The sequence below is a fragment of the Vipera ursinii genome, assembly GCF_947247035.1.
Source record: "Vipera ursinii genome assembly, chromosome: 6".
Lineage (NCBI taxonomy): Eukaryota > Metazoa > Chordata > Lepidosauria > Squamata > Viperidae > Vipera > Vipera ursinii.
In genome coordinates, this window is record NC_139515.1 from 51838735 (window position 1) to 51858327 (window position 19593).

At 35.7% G+C, this 19593-nt stretch overlaps 1 protein-coding gene across 1 annotated transcript in view; it reads right to left on the reverse strand.

Annotated features, from left to right (window-relative positions):
* Positions 1 to 6372: 6372 nt before the first annotated feature.
* The window catches only part of LOC310642152 (uncharacterized protein C12orf50 homolog), a 31767-nt gene continuing 18546 nt past the window's right edge, over positions 6373 to 19593 (reverse strand). The window contains exons 5-12 of the mRNA XM_083365612.1: positions 17240 to 17398; positions 15346 to 15423; positions 14000 to 14110; positions 12380 to 12487; positions 10881 to 10988; positions 10391 to 10594; positions 7074 to 7163; positions 6373 to 6599 (exon numbers count right to left, since the gene is read on the reverse strand). Coding sequence (XP_083221738.1) covers positions 6574 to 6599; positions 7074 to 7163; positions 10391 to 10594; positions 10881 to 10988; positions 12380 to 12487; positions 14000 to 14110; positions 15346 to 15423; positions 17240 to 17398 — 884 coding nt within the window. The 3' untranslated portion in view covers positions 6373 to 6573. The remainder of the gene's footprint in view (positions 6600 to 7073; positions 7164 to 10390; positions 10595 to 10880; positions 10989 to 12379; positions 12488 to 13999; positions 14111 to 15345; positions 15424 to 17239; positions 17399 to 19593) is intronic.

The following is a 19593-nucleotide window of genomic DNA, read 5'->3' on the forward strand; positions in this document are numbered from 1 at the left end:
GAGAATGTCACAATATGTTGTTGAAGCAGTAAATAAAACATATCTGTCTTCATGGAGATTCTTTATAGTTTCTACAGTAGTTCTGACATTTCATTATATCTGAATTATTCCACTATGGAATTAAATGTTGACTAACATGATTTTATGCCTAGCATATGACTTGAAAGGACTTTTTTGAGAAAAACACAACAGAAATAACACATGTATTTACTGAATCTGAATTTTTGTGTATTATGAGTTGTATTAATATAACAGTAATATAATATCATGCAAACATAATGTGTACTTTAGTCAACAAAAATTGTCCATCACTTCACTGTAAAGGAACTGGGGTTACACATCTGAGTCACTTCAAGTGGTTTCATCACACAATCTTGTGCCTGACCTGACACTGAGGTTAACTGCAATCTTGTTGAAAGAATGAATGTAATAAATTTAAATTTAATAAATAAATAAATGGGAGAATGTCTATAGTCTTTTCAAAAATTCCCCTCATGACTTTATTAAAAAAAACACTGTACGTTTTATTAAACAGCTTTTTTTCAGCAGCATCATTTTATTGCTGTCATTCTACCACTAAACATGAGGAATCAAATTATCCCTTCCTTTTCTCTTCAGAAAGATCAAGAGATATTTGAGTAGAGACAGAAGATACATCAAGAAATGGAAGAAGGACTGAAAAACCAAATTGTGTAAGTAAAGTCTATTTCCATAATCTTACAATTAGTAATTTGTCTGGACTATACAACTCCCTTATGCTTTTGGATGAGCTGTATACTGTATACCTTGCTTCATAACTACCCTGGTTAATAACCATTCAAAGTTGCTAAGGCACTGGAAAAGTAATTTTATAACTGTTCCTCACACTTATGACTATCACAGTATTCCCATGGTCAGGTAATCAAGATTCAGGTGCTTCACAACCAACAGGTATGTTTAACCATCATAGGTTTCTGTGGTCACATGATTACTTCTCGGCTGACTTCTGACAAGCAGCAGTAACACTGCCCGTCATCACCACATGATGTCTCACTTAATGATTTAAAGTGATTCTCTTAATGGCTGCAGTGGAAGTGAGGATGTAAATCTGTCAGTTTCAATTGACACTTGATGCCTCCCTTGACACTTTGCAACAGAGTTCCCTGTCTCAATTTTGGTCATACAAAGACTACCTGTAATTTTAAAATATTTCACCAATGGCAGCAACAAAAAACAGGATAAAAAAATCAAGCATTTCAAAACATTATTAATATTTGTTATATTCCTGGAAGGAACCATCTGGAATCAAGACACACATTCATAAAGGTATAAGTGAAGGCAGGAAAAGAAAAAAAAATTGATTTATATTAATTAAAATTTTATTTAGATGACACTATTATTATCAGCCACATATTTTGGATCTTGGAGTCCTAGTGGACAATCACTTAAATATGAGCCAGCAGTGTGCTGCAGCTTCCAAAAAAGCCAACACAGTGCTAGGCTGCATTAACAGGGGGATAGAATCAAAATTTTATTTTCCTGGGCTCCAAGATCATTGCAGATGGGGACTGCAGCCAAGAAATTAAAAGATGCCTGCTCCTGGGGAGGAAAGCCATGGCAAATCTAGAAAGCACACTAAAAAGCAGAGACATAACCCTGCCAACAAAAGTGCGTATAATCAAGGCTATGGTCTTCCCAGTTACAATGTTTGGCTGTGAAAGCTGGACCATAAGAAAGGCTGAGCACCAAAGAATTGAGGCCTTTAAACTATGGTGCTGGAGAAGACTTCTACGAGTCCCTTGGACTGCAAGGCAATCAAACCAGTCAGTCCCAGAGGAGATCAACCCTGACTGCTCTTTAGAAGGCTAGATCCTGAAGCTGAAACTCAAGTACTTTGGCCACCTAATAAGAAGGAAAGACTCACTGGAGAAGAGCCTAATGCTGGGAAAGATTGAGGGCAAGAGAAGAAGGGGACGACAGAGAATGAGGTGGCTGGATGGAATCACTGAAGCAGTAGGCGTGAGCCTAAATGGACTCTAGAAGATGGTAGAGGACAGGAAGGCCTAGAGGAACATTGTCCATGGGGTGGCAATGGGTTGGACAAGACTTCACAACTAACAACAGCAGAATCAAGATCATGTGGAGTGTTAATACCACTTTACAATGCTTTGGTAAGGCCACACTTGGAATACTGATTCCAGTTTTGATCACCATGATGTAAAAAAGATGTTGAGACTGTAGAACAGGGGTGTGAAACTGCCGGCTCACGGGCCAGACACGTCATCCCAAAACCACGCCCACCCCATTGCCGGCAATGGAGAAAAAGCTCTGATACGTGATGTCACGACTTGACATGTCTGCTCTAGAAAGAGTACAGAGAAGAGCAAAAAAGATGATTAGGGGGCTAGGGGGCTAAAACATATAAGGAATGGTTGCTGGAATTGGGTATGTCTAGTTTAATGAAAAGAAGGACTAGGGGTGACATGCTAGCAGTATTCCAATATCTCAGGGGTTGCCACAAAGAAGAGGGAGTCAAGATATTCTCCAAAGCGCCTGAAGGCAGGACAAGAAGCAAAGGATGGAAACTAATCAAGGAGAGAAGCAATCTACAACTAAGGAGAAACCTCCTGACATTTAGAACAATTAACCAGTGGAACAACCTGCCTCCAGAAGCGGTGAATGCTCCAACACTGGAAGTTTTTAAAAAGAGACTGGACAGCCATTTGTCTGAAATGGTATAGGGTTTCCTGCCTGAGCAGGGGGTTGCACTAGATGACCTCCAGGTCCCTTCCAACTTTATTATTGTTATTGTTATTATGTTTAACAGATCAATTCACCAGGATTTGTCTTTTTGAGACATTTTCTCTTGCAAAGTTGCATTAGTCTGCCTTAAAGCAGTAAAATGGCATGTGGACTTGCATCACTAAGCTTCATGAATGTGGGGCTCTGTGTCCCATTGCTTTTATGTCAAGGGTTTCTTTGCATGCACAGTAACCCTGTTATTAGCCAGCATAGCAAAGTGATATGGCTACTCTAAACTGCTAATTAGAAGTATTGTATTAGTTTGCCATTTTAAGGGGCGGTTTATTTATCCTCCCTTACTTTATAAGTAACACAAGATGGTAAACATATTAATATTACTTCCTTCTTCTATTTCCTCCACAACTACCCTGTGAGATGGTTGGGATGAGAGAAACTGATTAGTCCATAATCCAACCAGCTTTCATTCCTAAATAGGAACTATTTAGGTTTCTACCTTGGTGACTTAACCACTACTAGACCAAGCTGACTCCCTTTAAGCAACCTTAAGTATTTAACATTTAACATTTTTCTGCACCTGCCACATTAAAATTAAAAAGCAAAATACTGGAATGGTATTTATGATCCTAGCACCTCAGTTGTGCTTCTTGTAGTAAAGGAAGAACTGCAATTACCATAAGTGGTAGGGCACAGACCTTGTGGGAAAAATAAATAGGAGTGATCTCTGGTTTCTTCAGAGAGGGATGGAAACAATTCCTTTTTAAAAACTATAGAAACAAGTGCAAGTATGAAATGATCATGGATGGATTACTGGGCTACAATTTGCAGATACTGTATGTCTGAGAAAAAATGTTTCTTGAGTTGCTGTGAAAAATTATGTATATCAGAAGTTGGCAATGTGGTGTCCATCTAATATTATAGACAGCTACTTGCAGTCTCTTTTCATAAAACATGTTTGTTATCACCTGTCATGGACCATATTGACTGGGGCTGATGAAAATCAAAATTAAGAACTAAAAGAAATTAAATTGCCTATCCCAGGTGTATCTTTGTGCTATTGTTACTTGTGGCATATTCCAATATCTAATCTTATTGCTGGAAGAATTTTGTAGATCAATTTCTTTTGTAACCTTTCCATAACAAGACCAGAAGAATTTAGCCTGAAACGTGATAATTTTGACTTTTTATAAAGGGACCTTCCAAAACTATTTTCTTCTTTGACTTCCTCTAGAAAGTAAAACAAATCTGATATATTTATTTATTCCCCGAAGCTATCATTCCAGGTGAGTCAGTTCTACTTCCATGTTGATGACAACATGGCATTGAATACAGTTGAAAGGGGACAATAACATCTCTCCATCTCCTATTTTTGAGCAACCTAGAAACATTTGGTTGGCAACTGTGAGCAAGATAGGTCTTGGTCTGATCAGGCAGACAATTCCTATGTTTCTTTGTGCACGTGCCCTCTATGTATGCTCTTATGGCCTATTGATTTTTTTTTACTCAGGATACATTTAAAATATAGATTCAGTGTTGATTTTAGCTAGTTTTGTTCACTTTGGAATACTATTTTTTCCCTGAACGTTAATGTTATTCATGCGGGTAAAAAGCATTAGCAACGTTGACTTGTTTGTTTTGTTTTCAGAAGCCAACAGCACCCTCACAGTATATATAAGCATAAACATTAGCAAAAAACAGCACATTTCTTTGGCAGGCAAAGTAAAAAGAAAAAAGTCAGATCTGTGGAATGATGATGCTGGAATATCATTTCTTACAAATTAGCCAATGAATTATTTTTTTAGTTATTTTTTTCTTATCAGACAAAGCATATTCTGGGCATAAAAGCTGCTGCAGCTGAATACAACTGATTATTATATGCTCAGTGATATTGTATCATTGATCATTATGAATGTTCTATATCAAAGATGATTGATGTAGGTTACCTAGATAATTGTAATTAGTCTCATACACTTCTAATAAATTCTAAGATAGTTATAGTAATGTGTAAAAATGTGTATTTAGCTGATATTTTTATGAATGTTGAAAGAATATAAAAATAAACATAGAAAAAAGTAATAGATTAGCTGCTCTAAAATATTATATTACAAGCAAGTGCAAAGGAAGCGTAAGAACAAGATGAGTTCAATTTCTGTGGTTATATGTTCTGCAATAGTTTCAATTTAGCCCATACAAGAAATCAAACTAACATCTGCATACAAGCTTCACTGTAGATGGCAATCTGACTTACTATTCTTTTACTATTGCTCAGGCTACTAGCATTTTTATATGTGGTACTATTGCCCTCTAATGGTTAATGATTTGTTAGTTAAAAGAAATTGTTCATTTAAATATATTATGCATTTTTTCACTTTACTAGCATTTTCCAGAGGATGCCCCAGGTTTTTAGAAGGCTTGTATTTCCAAAATGGCCCAAATTGTTTCATTCATAATTTATTTTAAAAGACAAAGCATTATATAATTTCTCCTTCAGAGAAATGTTATTTAGATAGATAAGTAACGGATCCTGTAGGGGAAAGTGGAGAGAGATCATAAAATGGCACAGGGAAAGCATTGATAATCAGCTGTAAAAGAGGTGGTTGGAACCTGCAATTTGGTTACTATGGAGAAAGAAAGGTAGGCTAGATTTCCCTTCAGTTTCCAACCTGAGGACTTCAGGGTGAAGGGATGTTTCTGGAGGAAGGCAAAGAACATATCTGATCAAACATGTGTACGAGATTCTATCAAGATTTACCTTGTGGCAATAAGAGTGCTAAATCAGCTGCAGGAAATGTGATAGAAGATGGCAGAGATATAGTCCTGAATAAAATAGTGTCAGTGTGTTTAAGATAGATCTGGTTAAAGAGGTGGCATCATCTCTCCCCACTCCTTCTGCCATGTTACTTCAGTGTTTCTCAAAATTTGTATCTCTGTTATTGGTATTGGTATTGGACACGGTGGCTCAGTGGGTTAGGATGCTGAGCTTGTCGATCAGAAGGTCGGCAGTTTGGTGGGTCGAATCCCGAGTGCCGCGTAGCAGAGTGAGCGCCTGTTACTCGTCCCAGCTTCTGCCAACCTAGCAGTTCGAAAGCACGTAAAAAATGCAAGTAGAAAAATAGGGACCACTCCGGTGGGAAGGTAACAGCATTCCATGCACCTTTGGCGTCTAGTCATGCCGGCCACATGACCACGGAGACATCCTCGGACAAGCGCTGGCTCTTCGGCTTTGAAACGGAGTTGAGCACTGGCCCCTAGAGTTGGAAATGACTAGCACGCATGTGCGGGGGAACCTTTACCTTTACTCTCTATTTAAAAAGGCAAAATTTCCTAAACATCTTTTCCTGTGAGAGAGCACACCCCACCTTTCTGGCAATGTTAAGTGGGGCATTTGTGCACCCTTTCAAAAGTGATTAAGAAAGAGCCCAATACTCTCTGCTATTCAACAAATTAGCTCAACTTTGTTCAGACTTTGACAAAAGTCTGGAAAATAAATGGCTTTATTGAAAAACAGAGATGTGCTTGCTTTCACATGGGATTGAAAGCACTTATGAAGCATGTCTATACTTACTCCCAAACAGTTACACTTTTAGTCCAGGTTAATAGTAAAATAATTGATTCAGAAATAGATGACTTGTTTACATATTTTAATGTAAATGATTTGGCACATATACTTCATGAATTTTAGAATGTTTTTGTCAAGTTAGATCTCCAGTTGGATTTCATGATAACCAAATCATTTGAATTTGAATATTTTGTCCTCTTTTTATGGCAAACCATAGAAGAACAATATAATATTTCTTTATTCCCTCTTTCTTCTCTTTAAAATTAGCCTCCATTTTATCTACTTCCATTTCTTCTGGGCTCTGAAATGAAAACATATGAAAATTTAAAAATGCAATAACATAAAATCTGTAAGTTATAGAGTCAAGGTGTTCTACAACAAACCATGGATCATGACATTAATAATATAATCTAGATTCCTAGCTGTTAGTATATCTTATATTTAAAAATGGGGCTTTGCGAACACGAAGAAAGCAATTATTTGAAGCTGCCATAACTTAATGGACTTACTTCATCTATTGCATTATCCATATTTACTTGTAAAGTAAGTACAGTAACTCTTCCTTAGTCAAGTTTTAATTATTAATTTATATAAAGAAGGACTACAGACAAGACTGATCTGTAGCTAGACTTTAGATAGCATTCTATTTCATGAATTTACCCCTTTTCCATTAGCAATAGGAAAAAAATACTTTGATCTCTTAAAAATCTCTCTCCATATTCTTGATTGCTTCATTTTTAACACTTGCACTATATTACTATCACCTTATAAATACCTGAATGCATTTTTTCAGGTTTAGTATATATTTTAGAATGCGGGCTTCTTTTTCTCCAGGCTGGTATATTATACGCTGAAGCACACCTCTCTTTAAAGAAAAAGAAAGAAAAGAAATAGTTTTAATTTTTCTCTTTATAACTTTGACTCTGTCATTCTCCTTAAGCAAATGTACCAAATTGCTACCATAATATTTCTGATATTACATAATAAAAAACCTATTGAAAACTAGCTTTAATTCTATAAGAAAATGTATTCGCTATTTAACCTGAATTTGTGAACAAGATTTTTGAAGAAATCTTCTTGTGTACTTAATTCATTTATTTTAGTGCATTTTTGGTTAGATGTATATTTTGTCTGTTCTTCAGGAATAGACAAAATATATATCAAACCAAAAATGCACTAAAATAAATGAATTAAGTAGATGGGGATCTCCGTTCCTTTTATCTCTACAATGTGTGACATGGATTGAGTTGAGAGAGAGTTGACTCGTCCAAACTCCAAACCTACGTTTCTGTCTCAGGGTTACAAATCTGGGCTGGAAACATCAGGATGATCTCTAGATGGCAGCAAAGACACTGTGAACATTTTAAGCTTTAAACTTCTAGTAGTAATTTGGATTTTGTAGCACAAATCATTTTTAAAAAATACTTTTTTATGTTACAAAGCTATACATGAAATATTTTAAAAGAAAACATGTGAATACAATTTAAACAATTCAAACAAGAATGTACATTAAAAGTCTATATAATACAAACTAATTACATATGCAGAAAAAAAACTTAAAAGGAAATGGAAGTATTCCAGATTTCTTTATATTATTCAAAGTTATTTTTATGAAATGTTTAAATTGGTGATGATATAAGATGGCTGGTTTGGCTTCTGTAAAAAACTATTGAAATCTACTGAAGCTGAGAGGCTGCTATGGCATTCAGATCAAACAGAGAACATAAAAGCTTTACGGAACATGTTGATACCTAGCTGTTTTATGCAAGTTATATTCTTTTTCTAGTCTTACAAAATTTGTGAAAGTTTCATTAATAAGAGTAACACACTTTTTGCCCATTTTTAGGTGGGCAAAGGTGTTTTAAATCAGCAATTGTTCATGAGAGTTCAAATCAAATCAAAATTTCTTTCCCAGCAGTGACCCAAACGAACTACAGTATTCAAAATATCAAGGAAGTTTTATTCTAATTAGAACCAAGCACTTGCCAGGGTTACAAGGATGCCAAGTAATAATTCTCTAATATTTTTTTTTAATCCCATTTATATCCCGCCCTTCTCCGAAGACTCAGAGCGGCTTACAATCTAAGCACAAATCAAATGTGCTTAGCAATAGCCTTCATTCTATGTATATGCCTGCTTATTAGGGCTTTCGCCCCCCCCAAGTGGCATTATTACAAAGTCAGCTTATTGCCCCCAACAATCTGGGTCCTCATTTTACCTACCTCGGAAGGATGGAAGGCTGAGTCAACCTTGAGCCTGGTGGGACTCGAACCTGCACTAATTGCAGGCAGCTGGTGTTACTTAAGGAGGCATTAGCCCACTGCTCCACCAAGGCTCTTATGGCCTTCAGTATTAGCTTTCTTGAAAAATATATAGAAAGGCACATTTTAAAATATGGTATATAAATAAAATTCATTAAGAGTGAAAAAAAATGTAAAGTATGTTGTGCTACTGCACTAAGCCTGAACAAAAAAGAACAACAAATAAACAAGATGTAGCATAAAATATTAGAAAAATAAATCTGTGGCATTGAAAATGTTTATTAAGAAATTACTACAATAACAAGTATTAAGTTTAATATAAAGGGTATTGCAACATTAAAACAGAATTGTGATATAAAGTATGAACGCAACAAAAACTATTCGAAAATCTTCTTTAAACAATAAAATATCTTCCTCTGAAAAGTTTGGCTTTAATTTTATTAATAATATTTTTAGCAACCAATTTAACAAAGTGAAATAACAATTTCTAGAAATATCAAAATATCTTAAACAACATGGAGTATATTTTTCTCCTTTGTACAAGGTAAAACTACCAGCTTTAGGAAGACACTTCTCAGAAGGGATGATATTGCTGAGTTACAGAATATAAATCTCTAAAAGCTCATAATAAAATTCAATTTTGGTGTTATAAGGACTGCTACAAAGGAAATGTAACATTTTAATTTTTTTTCCTGGAAGTGATGATGGTAGAGTATGTTGTAATTAGTCTGAATTATGCCAGTCCTCTATTACTAATCCTTTATGCTATCTACATATTTTTTCCTTTTTAAAAAAGATAAAAAAAATAAAACTAGTAAATGAAGTAACAAAGTGAACAGGGAGATTAGAAACATGATAGAATTAAGATTAAAATTATATTATGAAAATAAATATTTAATAACAAGGTGAGAGGTGATAAATCTGAACTGAAATTTTCCCTGTATTCTTTTATTTCTAGAAAAAAGATGATTAACATCAGTGAAAAATAATACTCAACATCCCTACATGAGCTAAAGAAGAGGAAAGAATTTTGTAGCTGAGTTTAAGTTACCTCTGATTTATTTAATCCTGGCTTGTGGACTAAGCCACAGGCCATAGTTTGCAAACCACAATTGTTGCATTTACATGATACACTAAGACAGGGATGTCAAACTGCCGGCATGCAGGCCGGTTGCATTATATGGAGGCTGCACCCCCCACAGCTCTAGCAGTGCAAAAAAACTTACGATATGTCGTGACACGTGACACGACGTGGCGAGTTTGACACCCGTGCACTAAGGATTGGGGCAAATATTTCATATACTAACATTTAGACACAAATCGTAATAACTAGAGCAAGAAACAGAATTAATGACATATTAATGTAAAGTGAGATTTCAAAATAATCACAGACAATATTAAAAAGTAGTAATGACTGCTACAGTTTGCCTTCTTAGTAAATATATTTCAGTGAACAGCACTAACAGTTAGGCATTTTTAATAGAAAATTAACATAACAGCAGAATTTTTAAATGACCAGTTTCTTGTAACCTCATTCCTCATTGCAAAAACTTAATTGCAGAGACATTGTATAAAAACTGGAATTATATTCATTTAAATAACAATTTACTTAAATTATTTGAGATAGATCTTTATCAAAATTAGTTCCAAAAGCAATTTATGCAGTTAATAAAATTTAAATCTCATTGTTTCAAATTCATGTACAAAACAAGAGACAGAAGATAAGACCATTACTAATGAAACAATACTATTATTTAATTAGCATACCATCTCATTAGAAAAAAAACTGACAGTCATTTCAGAAAGAGATCTTATGAAGCTAGATGCTCACCTGTAGATAAATTCATTTTGGATTCTTTGGCTACCCCAATTTTAGCATAGGTGAGATTTTGTGACCTTCCAGCCATTGGAGCACTCAAGGAAATACTTCTCCCATTGGCTCTCTGAGAAGGAACATAAGAGGCATTCTCAGCATTCTTGATTTGATCATTTTGTTGGCAATTCCCTTTACTTTTAGAGTTTGAAGTATGCATTGCTGCAAGAGATAATAAAACAATCAATATTTTCCCCCAACATGTAAGAAGCTACTTGGGACTCAACATATACTGCAAGGATGGGAAATGCATTTCAATTTAGTCACCCATGAACCCACAACAGACCAGCACTTTGTGGAGGACTATAAATTGTCCATTGCTCATACCAAAAAATGAATTAAACACTGGGTCTTAATAGAGAACTCCATCTTGTATCTGATGATGGAAAATAGTAAAATAGGGCAGACTGTGCTATTTGAAATGATTCAAACAGTTCCTTTGAAATACCTTTTGTTGTCAAAGGGGTAGGCAGATTTTTGGAGTCCTCAGATAACCATTTCTTTTTCTTTACTCCCTTAAAATGATGCTTCTTGATGCTTTCTGTATGGCTGGTAGCTATAAAAAAAGTCAGGATTGTGTTGCTCAGTTCTAGAGTGATGATTAGTAAGGAAGCTAATAGATAGATCTACCCACTCCACTAAGCCATTGTTTTACATGATTTAGTGAATAAACCACTCTAGTAGGCTTATGTAACTTATTAAGCTTCAAAGAAATCATAGTTTGGCTTATGTGGCTTGGCACACTCTGAATCAGGATTATTTGTGGCCTATGTTCCCATGTTAGCTCATAATCCAAGAATTCTATTCATAATTGTAACAATCTTTAAACACTCTTCCAAGAGATATAATGCTCTGATATTTATAGTATCACTATTACTGCATATTTTTTTATTTATAGATATTGTCTTAGTGGTTGTTTTAACTATTGCTATTCAGTTCCAGTTGCCAAACTGGCAAATAAAATGACCTACAAATACAAAAATTCCTAGCAGAGTCTGAATGTTCTTAAACTGACAAAAACAGTTCACCCTGGAGCAAGGTCAAATCATTGCTAATAGCTGCAAGTATAAAAAAGATATATATCTACCATTAATTGTTCTACTCAATGGCTAATAAGCACACATTTCCTTCCAAAAAAAAGCAAAGGCACCCAGAAGTCAGTATAACTAAGCACTTGCTGAAATCAATATTGAACAGAGGACTTACTGCCAATCTTTAGAGCTCTCTCAGTTTATTGCTATTATAATAATAGTTCAATTGTTACTTTTCTTTAGCATTTTTATATATTTCACCCAAGTATATGAGCAGTGGCTGGAGCAAAAAAAGCAGAAGCAGTTCCCATTTCCCTTAATATTAGCACACAAGTGACCAGGGATTATAGTGAGCTAATGATGATGCAAGCTGGATAAAACAAAATTTATGTTTGTGTCTTAGCTAAGTTAGCCTTATCTGGGGCTTATTCTACAATATTCTTAAGATGGGGCACAATTGGAAGATCTGAAAAGCTTGGTTGGAGACAGATCAACCTGGAGGCCTATATATAGGGTTGATTGTACAGTACTATGATAAGCTACCAGGAACTGTAAGAAAAGCTAGCCAAAAATCCCCTCCAATATTAGTGCAGAAGTGTTTTTAAAGAACAATATAGTAATGATTGCCATTCTGAAAGAGCATTCCTTCCCTGGAAGTGTCATATCCTCATCCAGTGATACAACACCACCAGCATGAGAATATATCAAGATGGTTCCCCAGTTATGGCATCACAAAAGGAATACATGGCTCAAATCACCCTTTTGAGTAGAATCTAACCTTTTTTTCAAGACTTCTAAAATTAGCAATTTCTATGGGATATATTTTAGTAAAAGCCCTTGCCAGAATGTTTTAAGAAAGCACACACATTTATTTTCCCATTGAGAAAAAGAAACATAAGACAAGAGCTCTGAATACCTTTAATGTTGAAACACTTTAGCATGGTAAATTGTTTCTCTCCATTGAACATTTTATTTTGTATCCCTTCAACAAATATATTTCTTTGTGACAAGTAACAATCACCTCCTACAGAGAAAAGGGTAAATCACAGAATTATCAGAGAAAATGTAACAATAACAAGAAACATATAAAAGAAATAAATAAACAAAAAGTATTCAATATGTCTGCATTTTCCCCTTTAAATGGAAAAGCAATGAATGGCAAAATATGCACATGAAACAAAGTTGTTTAAACTAGCAAAATTAAATGTAGTTCGATGGTATGACCATGAATGGATCCTATGCAAAGCCCAAATGGCAAGAACTCTTCCATGTGCTTGAATCATTGTGCTGATATTGCAAACCTGTAAGGAGATGTTTTATTGTTTCCTTTCAAAGGCCTTCTGCTTATTTTAAACAAACTATAAACACATGCCTCATCTAACATGAAAGGAAGAGGTTGGAATCAATAGCCATAGTCAGCTGAGATTGCACCTAAAATGCTCAGCATACAGCCACTAGTTAAGTGTCATTTGGTATCATCACTCAAATGATGCTACTTCTTTGTTGCAACTGTACATTCAGAAGAACTGCATACAGGGAGGAAACAACCCACCTCACAAGGTTTTTCTTTTGGGTAAAATAAGAGGTGGGAACACTATGTACACTGCTCTGAGTTATACATAAATAAAGGGAGGATGTAAATCTAATCATAATAAGAACAATAGAATAACATAAAGTTGTCCTAATAAAGCAGGAACTTGGCTTATAAGAAAGCCTGTGTACATACAGCTGTATACTTTATGTAGCCTTCTCTTTACAAACAACCACAGTGAAGGTTTACAAAGGGCTGACATCCGAAAGCAAGGACAAGAAGTGACGTGAAGCTTATCAGGAGTGCTCACATATTAGACATTTGGGGCATTGCATCTGAAAGGGGCTAAAGTTTCTTTTATAACTGTATTGTTTGTTTGGGAAATAACACCACAGCATTGTAGTTATTGACTCCGTACAAAGCACATGAGAACTCAGTTGCTTGAAAATAATTGAATGGACAATCTTCATCTCCATATTCCTTTTTTCTTACAGATGATTACATCAATATCCTTGCTGGGGGCTCTTTATTTCTCAAAGATCTATTCAGCAGCTTCTCCCAACCTGCCACCTAATATTATCTTGCTTGTTCTGATGGAGAATCCTTTTCTGTTGTTCTGAAACCTGCCATATCTCTATTCAGGAACAACAGTGCAGGTGATTTTATAATATGTTGATTCAAGTCCCAAGTCTCTCTCCCTCTCCTTCTCCCTCTTTGTCTCTATTGTTGGTGGTTTCAATAGAGAAAAGGAGCAAAAATTGCAGCCTGAGAAGGTAAATGTAGCTTGCAAACAATCCCAAAACTTCTTTAAATAAAATTAAATAAAGACAGATGGCATTGCTTCATTAAATTGGAAAATGAAAAAAAGACTGAGCAGAGTTTCTGCAAACTAGGTAGTTTGTGTGTCTAGGTGTGTGGGTGTGTATCTGAATGCAGGTTTCTGCACACTTACTTCATTGTCAGTTATAAGAAATTAAACGTAGAAATTGTATTTTAAATAATTACCTCCATTTTCAAAGGCACTAAATTCAGATTTAGAGCAACTGTCTACTGAGGCTGTTATTTTTGTTTGCCTTTCTATAATGTTAAACTTTGATGGAACTGCAACACCATCACCTAGAATGGTGAAAGAGAAAATTTGTTATTAAACCGCATGTAAGATGAATAGTTTTTTGTAGGGACAGCTATTATCATAGCATTAGCTACTGTTCTATAACCTTTAGATCCCACCTATTGGCAATACGGGGATCATAAGTATGAATTACTGAGTTCTACTTAACACTTTTTTCTATAGTCAGATGGATTTTCTTAGGAACAATTAGTAAAATATGACTAATGAATATTTTACTTAATCGCATGACTGAAATATCTGAAAAAAATGAACATAATCATAAAGTGTTTTTCGTACTTTAAAAAGCCATCATGTAGCACTTTTCTACACGTAACTAATTGCATAATGCTTAATTGAACTTGGAGTAAGGTTAGGTTCACATATTATAGTAAACTGTAATAGGACTAATATAACTTCGCATCAACCTATCTAAATATTCAATATACTTTAACTGGACAAACAAAGAGGCTATATTGTATTTCTTTGATACATAGGAAGCTGTCTGACACCAGATCATATTATTTATTCATGTAATTCAGAATTGGAAAAATAAAACATGTTGACTATCAAGTCCCCTTTCCTGACCTCTAGAACCCAATAGTCAGAAGGTCCCAAGCCTAATAGACAGGAGGCTCCGAATCACCTTTCAAATCCCCAGTCTCTAACCCTCTCCCCCCCACAAAAAATCAGCCCATTTTGGGCAGTATCCTCTTATGTTGAAATAACATGCTGTGCAAAGCCTGCTACAGCCCTTAAGCTGAAATAAGTTACACTCTTGGCACAACCCAATATTTTCAACTCTGACTAGCAGCAGGTTTCTATACTTAACGCAGGTTTCTACTCAGTTAACTGGCAAATTCCCCGTTGTGACATCTTTTGGCACTTTTAGTTGGCAACTCCAGAGACTGAACTTGGATTCGATCTCTAAACAATGTTAATCAAGATTTTTAACAATGAATATTTCTTATCTTTAAAAAGATAAAACATTTATAAGTTTCAAAATTAAAAACTTCAACTGTTCTATTCCTTGCCTTCTTGTAATTCTCTGCATGTTTCCATAGGTTTAATGAGCTCATTCTCCAGCACTGAAGAATTTTTTGTTAAATGATTTTCCTGAGAAGTCTGAATTCTATAATATTCTCCTGTTTCATCCACAAAAAGACAAAATAAAAAAATGCTGTTGTTATATCAGCTAAAAATGCACCAATGTTCTTAGCTGATATAACAATAAGATTCTTACCAGATTTATAGCACATTTCCTTTATTGCCTTTTCTTCTTCTATATCTTGTGGTGTCTTTGACAATAAATAAGATGCATCTGTATGGAGCAATTTTAAAAGTTATTTGTAATAAAATTCTTTCCAGGCTTTTTCCTGTGCCATATAAACAAAATCTGAACTGCATTTATATTTATAATAAAAAATAAAATATATCTTTTATTGACTGAATAGAATTATTTTAAAAGGAAAAGCTAGGTTATTTTTTCTAAAGAATTCCTATTCTCCACTTTCATTCTTTCCTTCCCAGCTGGACATAGGGAAAAAATAGGTAAAGAGGCTCAGGACATTTTACTGTGGGGCAAGTACTGAATTTATGTGTTTGAAAAAGGGCCACATCTGGCCAAAGTTGCAGAGGAAAATATTCCAGGAAAAAAAATCCCTCAGGTGAGAAAAATCTGCTCCCATGGAAAAGGAGATACACATTGGGCTGGTATGTTGCTAACTGTTCCATTCTAGGCCCCATTCTCTCTGAGTCACATGTCCCAAAACAGATTGTATGCAACCAGCCCTAAGCTTTCCAGCACACACATACAAACAAAGGCACAATGCAAGTGGAAAGCCAAAGCACATGCATGTACCATGTTATTTTGTTACATGGAAGAACACAGAGATCTTCTTAATGACCATTGCTGAGAAGAACTTGGAAATAATTCCAGAATCTATGCTTTCTTTGCTTTCTTCTTAGTCTTTCCAACTTAACAGAATGTTGGAGAGGTCTTGAGATTCTGTCCATCAGTTGAATAAGTCTCTGAAAGCTAGTAAAAGGGGCAGATTTGGATTAACAGGACAAGATGACAAAAGAAAGTTCGAAGTAAAAAAAAGGATAATTTTTTCTTTTAACGACCCTGTAGTTCCTTGCATCGAAGTCGGGGTAACTGATGCCAAATGCCCTTCCTGACACCTATGAGAAGTTCACAGCAGACAATTACTCACTGTGCCCAGAGAGAGAAATATCTGCCGCTACCTAGGATTGAACTCACAGCTTCCTGAATGTGAGGTGAGAGCTCCACTTCTAGGTCACTGTGCTGCTCACAAAATATAAAACAATTATAACAGAAAAATCCTTATGCAACCCTTCAGAGAACACTTGGGGAGTTCTTTCAGAATGCTTCATTCTGAGTTCCATTCTAAGTTATCTTCTCTCTTCCTTTCTAATACTGTGCCCCAGAATTGAACTCCCTTTAAAGGGTTTGGAAGCATTTCAGAAACCATATTCTATTCTACATGAAGTATATATAATAAGCTTTTATTTCTCAAAGTCTGGATTTACAGATGAAGCAGACATTCTAAACCCATTTATCCATTTTTTAAGAAGAGAATTCATCTCCTTTTTTAACTATATCTCCACATTTAACAGTAGGCAATATTTTAGATGTATAAGGTAAAGGTAAAGGTTCCCCCGCACATGCGTACTAGTCGTTTCCGACTCTAGGGGCCGGTGCTCATCTCCATTTCAAAGCCGAAGAGCCAGCGCTTGTCCGAGGACGTCTCCGTGGTCATGTGGCCGGCATGACTAGACACCAAAGGCGCACGGAACGCTGTTACCTTCCCACCGTAGTGGTCCCTATTTTTCTACTTGCATTTTTACGTGCTTTCGAACTGCTAGGTTGGCAGAAGCTGGGACGAGTAACAGGCGCTCACTCTGTTATACGGCACTCAGGATTCGACCCGCCAAACTGCCGACCTTCCGATCGACAAGCTCAGCGTCCTAACCCACTAAGCCACCGCGTCCCTTCAGATGTATATAGGTAAGCAAAGAAAAAATAAGGCAAGAATAGTCAGGTTGGGGTTCAGTTTTCATCTCTTTCTAAAAAACAGCATGTAGACAAACATGAATGACTGAAAAATATTTACATTTTTCTTCTTGTTCTTCCTCTTCTTCATCCTCAAGATTGATGGTAATAATAAGTGGAGGATGAATAGGCCTTAATGAATTCTCCTGACCTTTTGTGGAATCTTGATTTTGAGCAGCATGCAAAATTCCTTCCTGAACATCCCCGTGCAATGTAGAATCTATTGGAAGTAACTTTAAATTCAGTATAAAACTTTTGAATTGAGACTTTGAAGTGTTTAGCAGACTTAACTCACTCATAAAAGTCAAAACAAAATTTGATAATTATACTTAGAATGTATTTGATCACCTGAACCTGAACCATCAACCAAATAAATTGATTAACTTAATATTATGCAATCCTATTCACAAGGACATAGGAAAATTTTTTACATTTTTTTACATTTTCAAATTCCTATTTTTAGCTAAAAGCAATCCTCAAGTTACATACTCATAAACATAATGTAAAATATAAAAACAACTTTGAGTCCAGCCCAGCTCCTGGGTTGACCTTGTCTTCTTGAAATCTTTTTCAGTTTCCCATTCAACCCTATAATTTTCCTATAATCAACCATCAAAACATTAATTGCCTCCAGTTCTGATTTTTCTTTGGAGCCCAGAGATAGACAAAAATAGATATACACATAGACAAAATACAATCAAATGTTTATAGTAGCATAAAATATGATAATTAAATGACTTGTAAGGGTAGTCCTTATTTAGCAAATTGGTTCCAGCAACTCAATTGTTAAGTGGTCCTTAAGTGAAAATCATGTGACCACAACTATGCTTATGATTTTACACTGGCTTTTCTTTTCTTTACAGCAGACATGTCAAACTCGCGATGTCACATGACATTGCGCAATGTATCAGGATGGTTTTGCCATTGCTGGCAATGGGGTGGGTGCGGGTTCCATGTGGCGTGTTCGGCCTGCGGGCCAACAGTTTGACACCCCTGCTTTACAGCATCAGAAGAATATACTCGCAAACAGCTGAGTGAGCCCAATTAGTAAAGAAGGTTTCCAGAACTCAACTCATGAGGAAGCCAGATGGAAGGGCAAATCTTGTTCCCCACTTCCTTGTCCCTTGGAATATTCACCCCAGTCCTGGGATAATTAGCAAGAAAAGAATATTTTTTAAAAGAAAGACATTCTCTGAAAAGAAAGGAACTGCAAGAGAATAAGCAAGCATACAGTGGGAATATATATAAAAAGGAATGTATTGTTTATCTAGCCCACTTGTGGATGTGAGCTGCTTAGGAAGCAAACCACAGCCTTTAGTGAGAACCTGATTAGGGTCTTCTCATTGTCAGGCAGTGGCACCAGTCAGCCTGAGGGTTCTAATCAACTTATTAAGGCTAGGGGGCTAAGCTTGTTAACTTGTGGTTAGCACTTTTTAAGGATACATTGTTCTGTGAGAAAACCATCTGAGGAAGAGATTACTTCTTTAGGCAATCTATCCTGTGCCTCAGGCACAGGACAATGCATACTAATTCTGCAGAACAAGGCATACCTGCCCAGAGTCACTAAGTTGATAGACAGCTACAGAAATTAAATAAATAAGTAAATAAAATAAACTGACTTTAATAATGAATGCATAACTGAGAGAGAGAGAGAGAGATGCTTAAAGTTTATAAATGCAGACATTGGTCACAAAATTAGTTTTTCATCAGCATTGTAATATCCTCTAATATTTCAGGCCACATCATAAATTTGACAACTTTAAAAGCTCAATTATTTATGTATTAAATTTTTAGGCTGCTGGACTCCCAATGACACTTGGTGGTTCACAAGTAAAACTACTAGAGCGGGGGGAAAAATCATACAATTAGTTAAAACCATAGCAGAAAAAGATCTCTGTGAAAAGAACAGTTCCGTAGCAAAAAAAGAGCAGAGCTAGAACCAAAAAAATAATTAAAATATATTGCCTGTAAAGCACATCTTCAAAATTAATTGATTTCCATCATCTTCACGTAAGCTGCTTTTTACATACGCAGAATCACAGAAACCTGAATTCCTTCTTTTGAGAAGAGACAAAAACAAAGGAAGAAACATATGGATGAGGAGGAGGAGGTCTAAAGAAGCAGGATGTAGATGGTATGAGAGAAAGGAGTACAGGTTGTCCTTTACTTATGATCACAATTGAGCCCAAAATGTTTGTTGCTAAGTGAGTTTTGTCCCATTTCACAACCTTTCTTGCCACAGTTGTTAAGTGACAGACTGCAGTTGTTAAGTTAATACACAGTTAAGTGAATCTGCCTTCCCCATTGATTTGCTTCTCAGAAGGTTGCAAAAGGTGATCACATCATCCCAGGACACTGCAACCATCATAAATATGAACCTATTGTCAAGCTTACACATTCTGATTGTGGAGATGC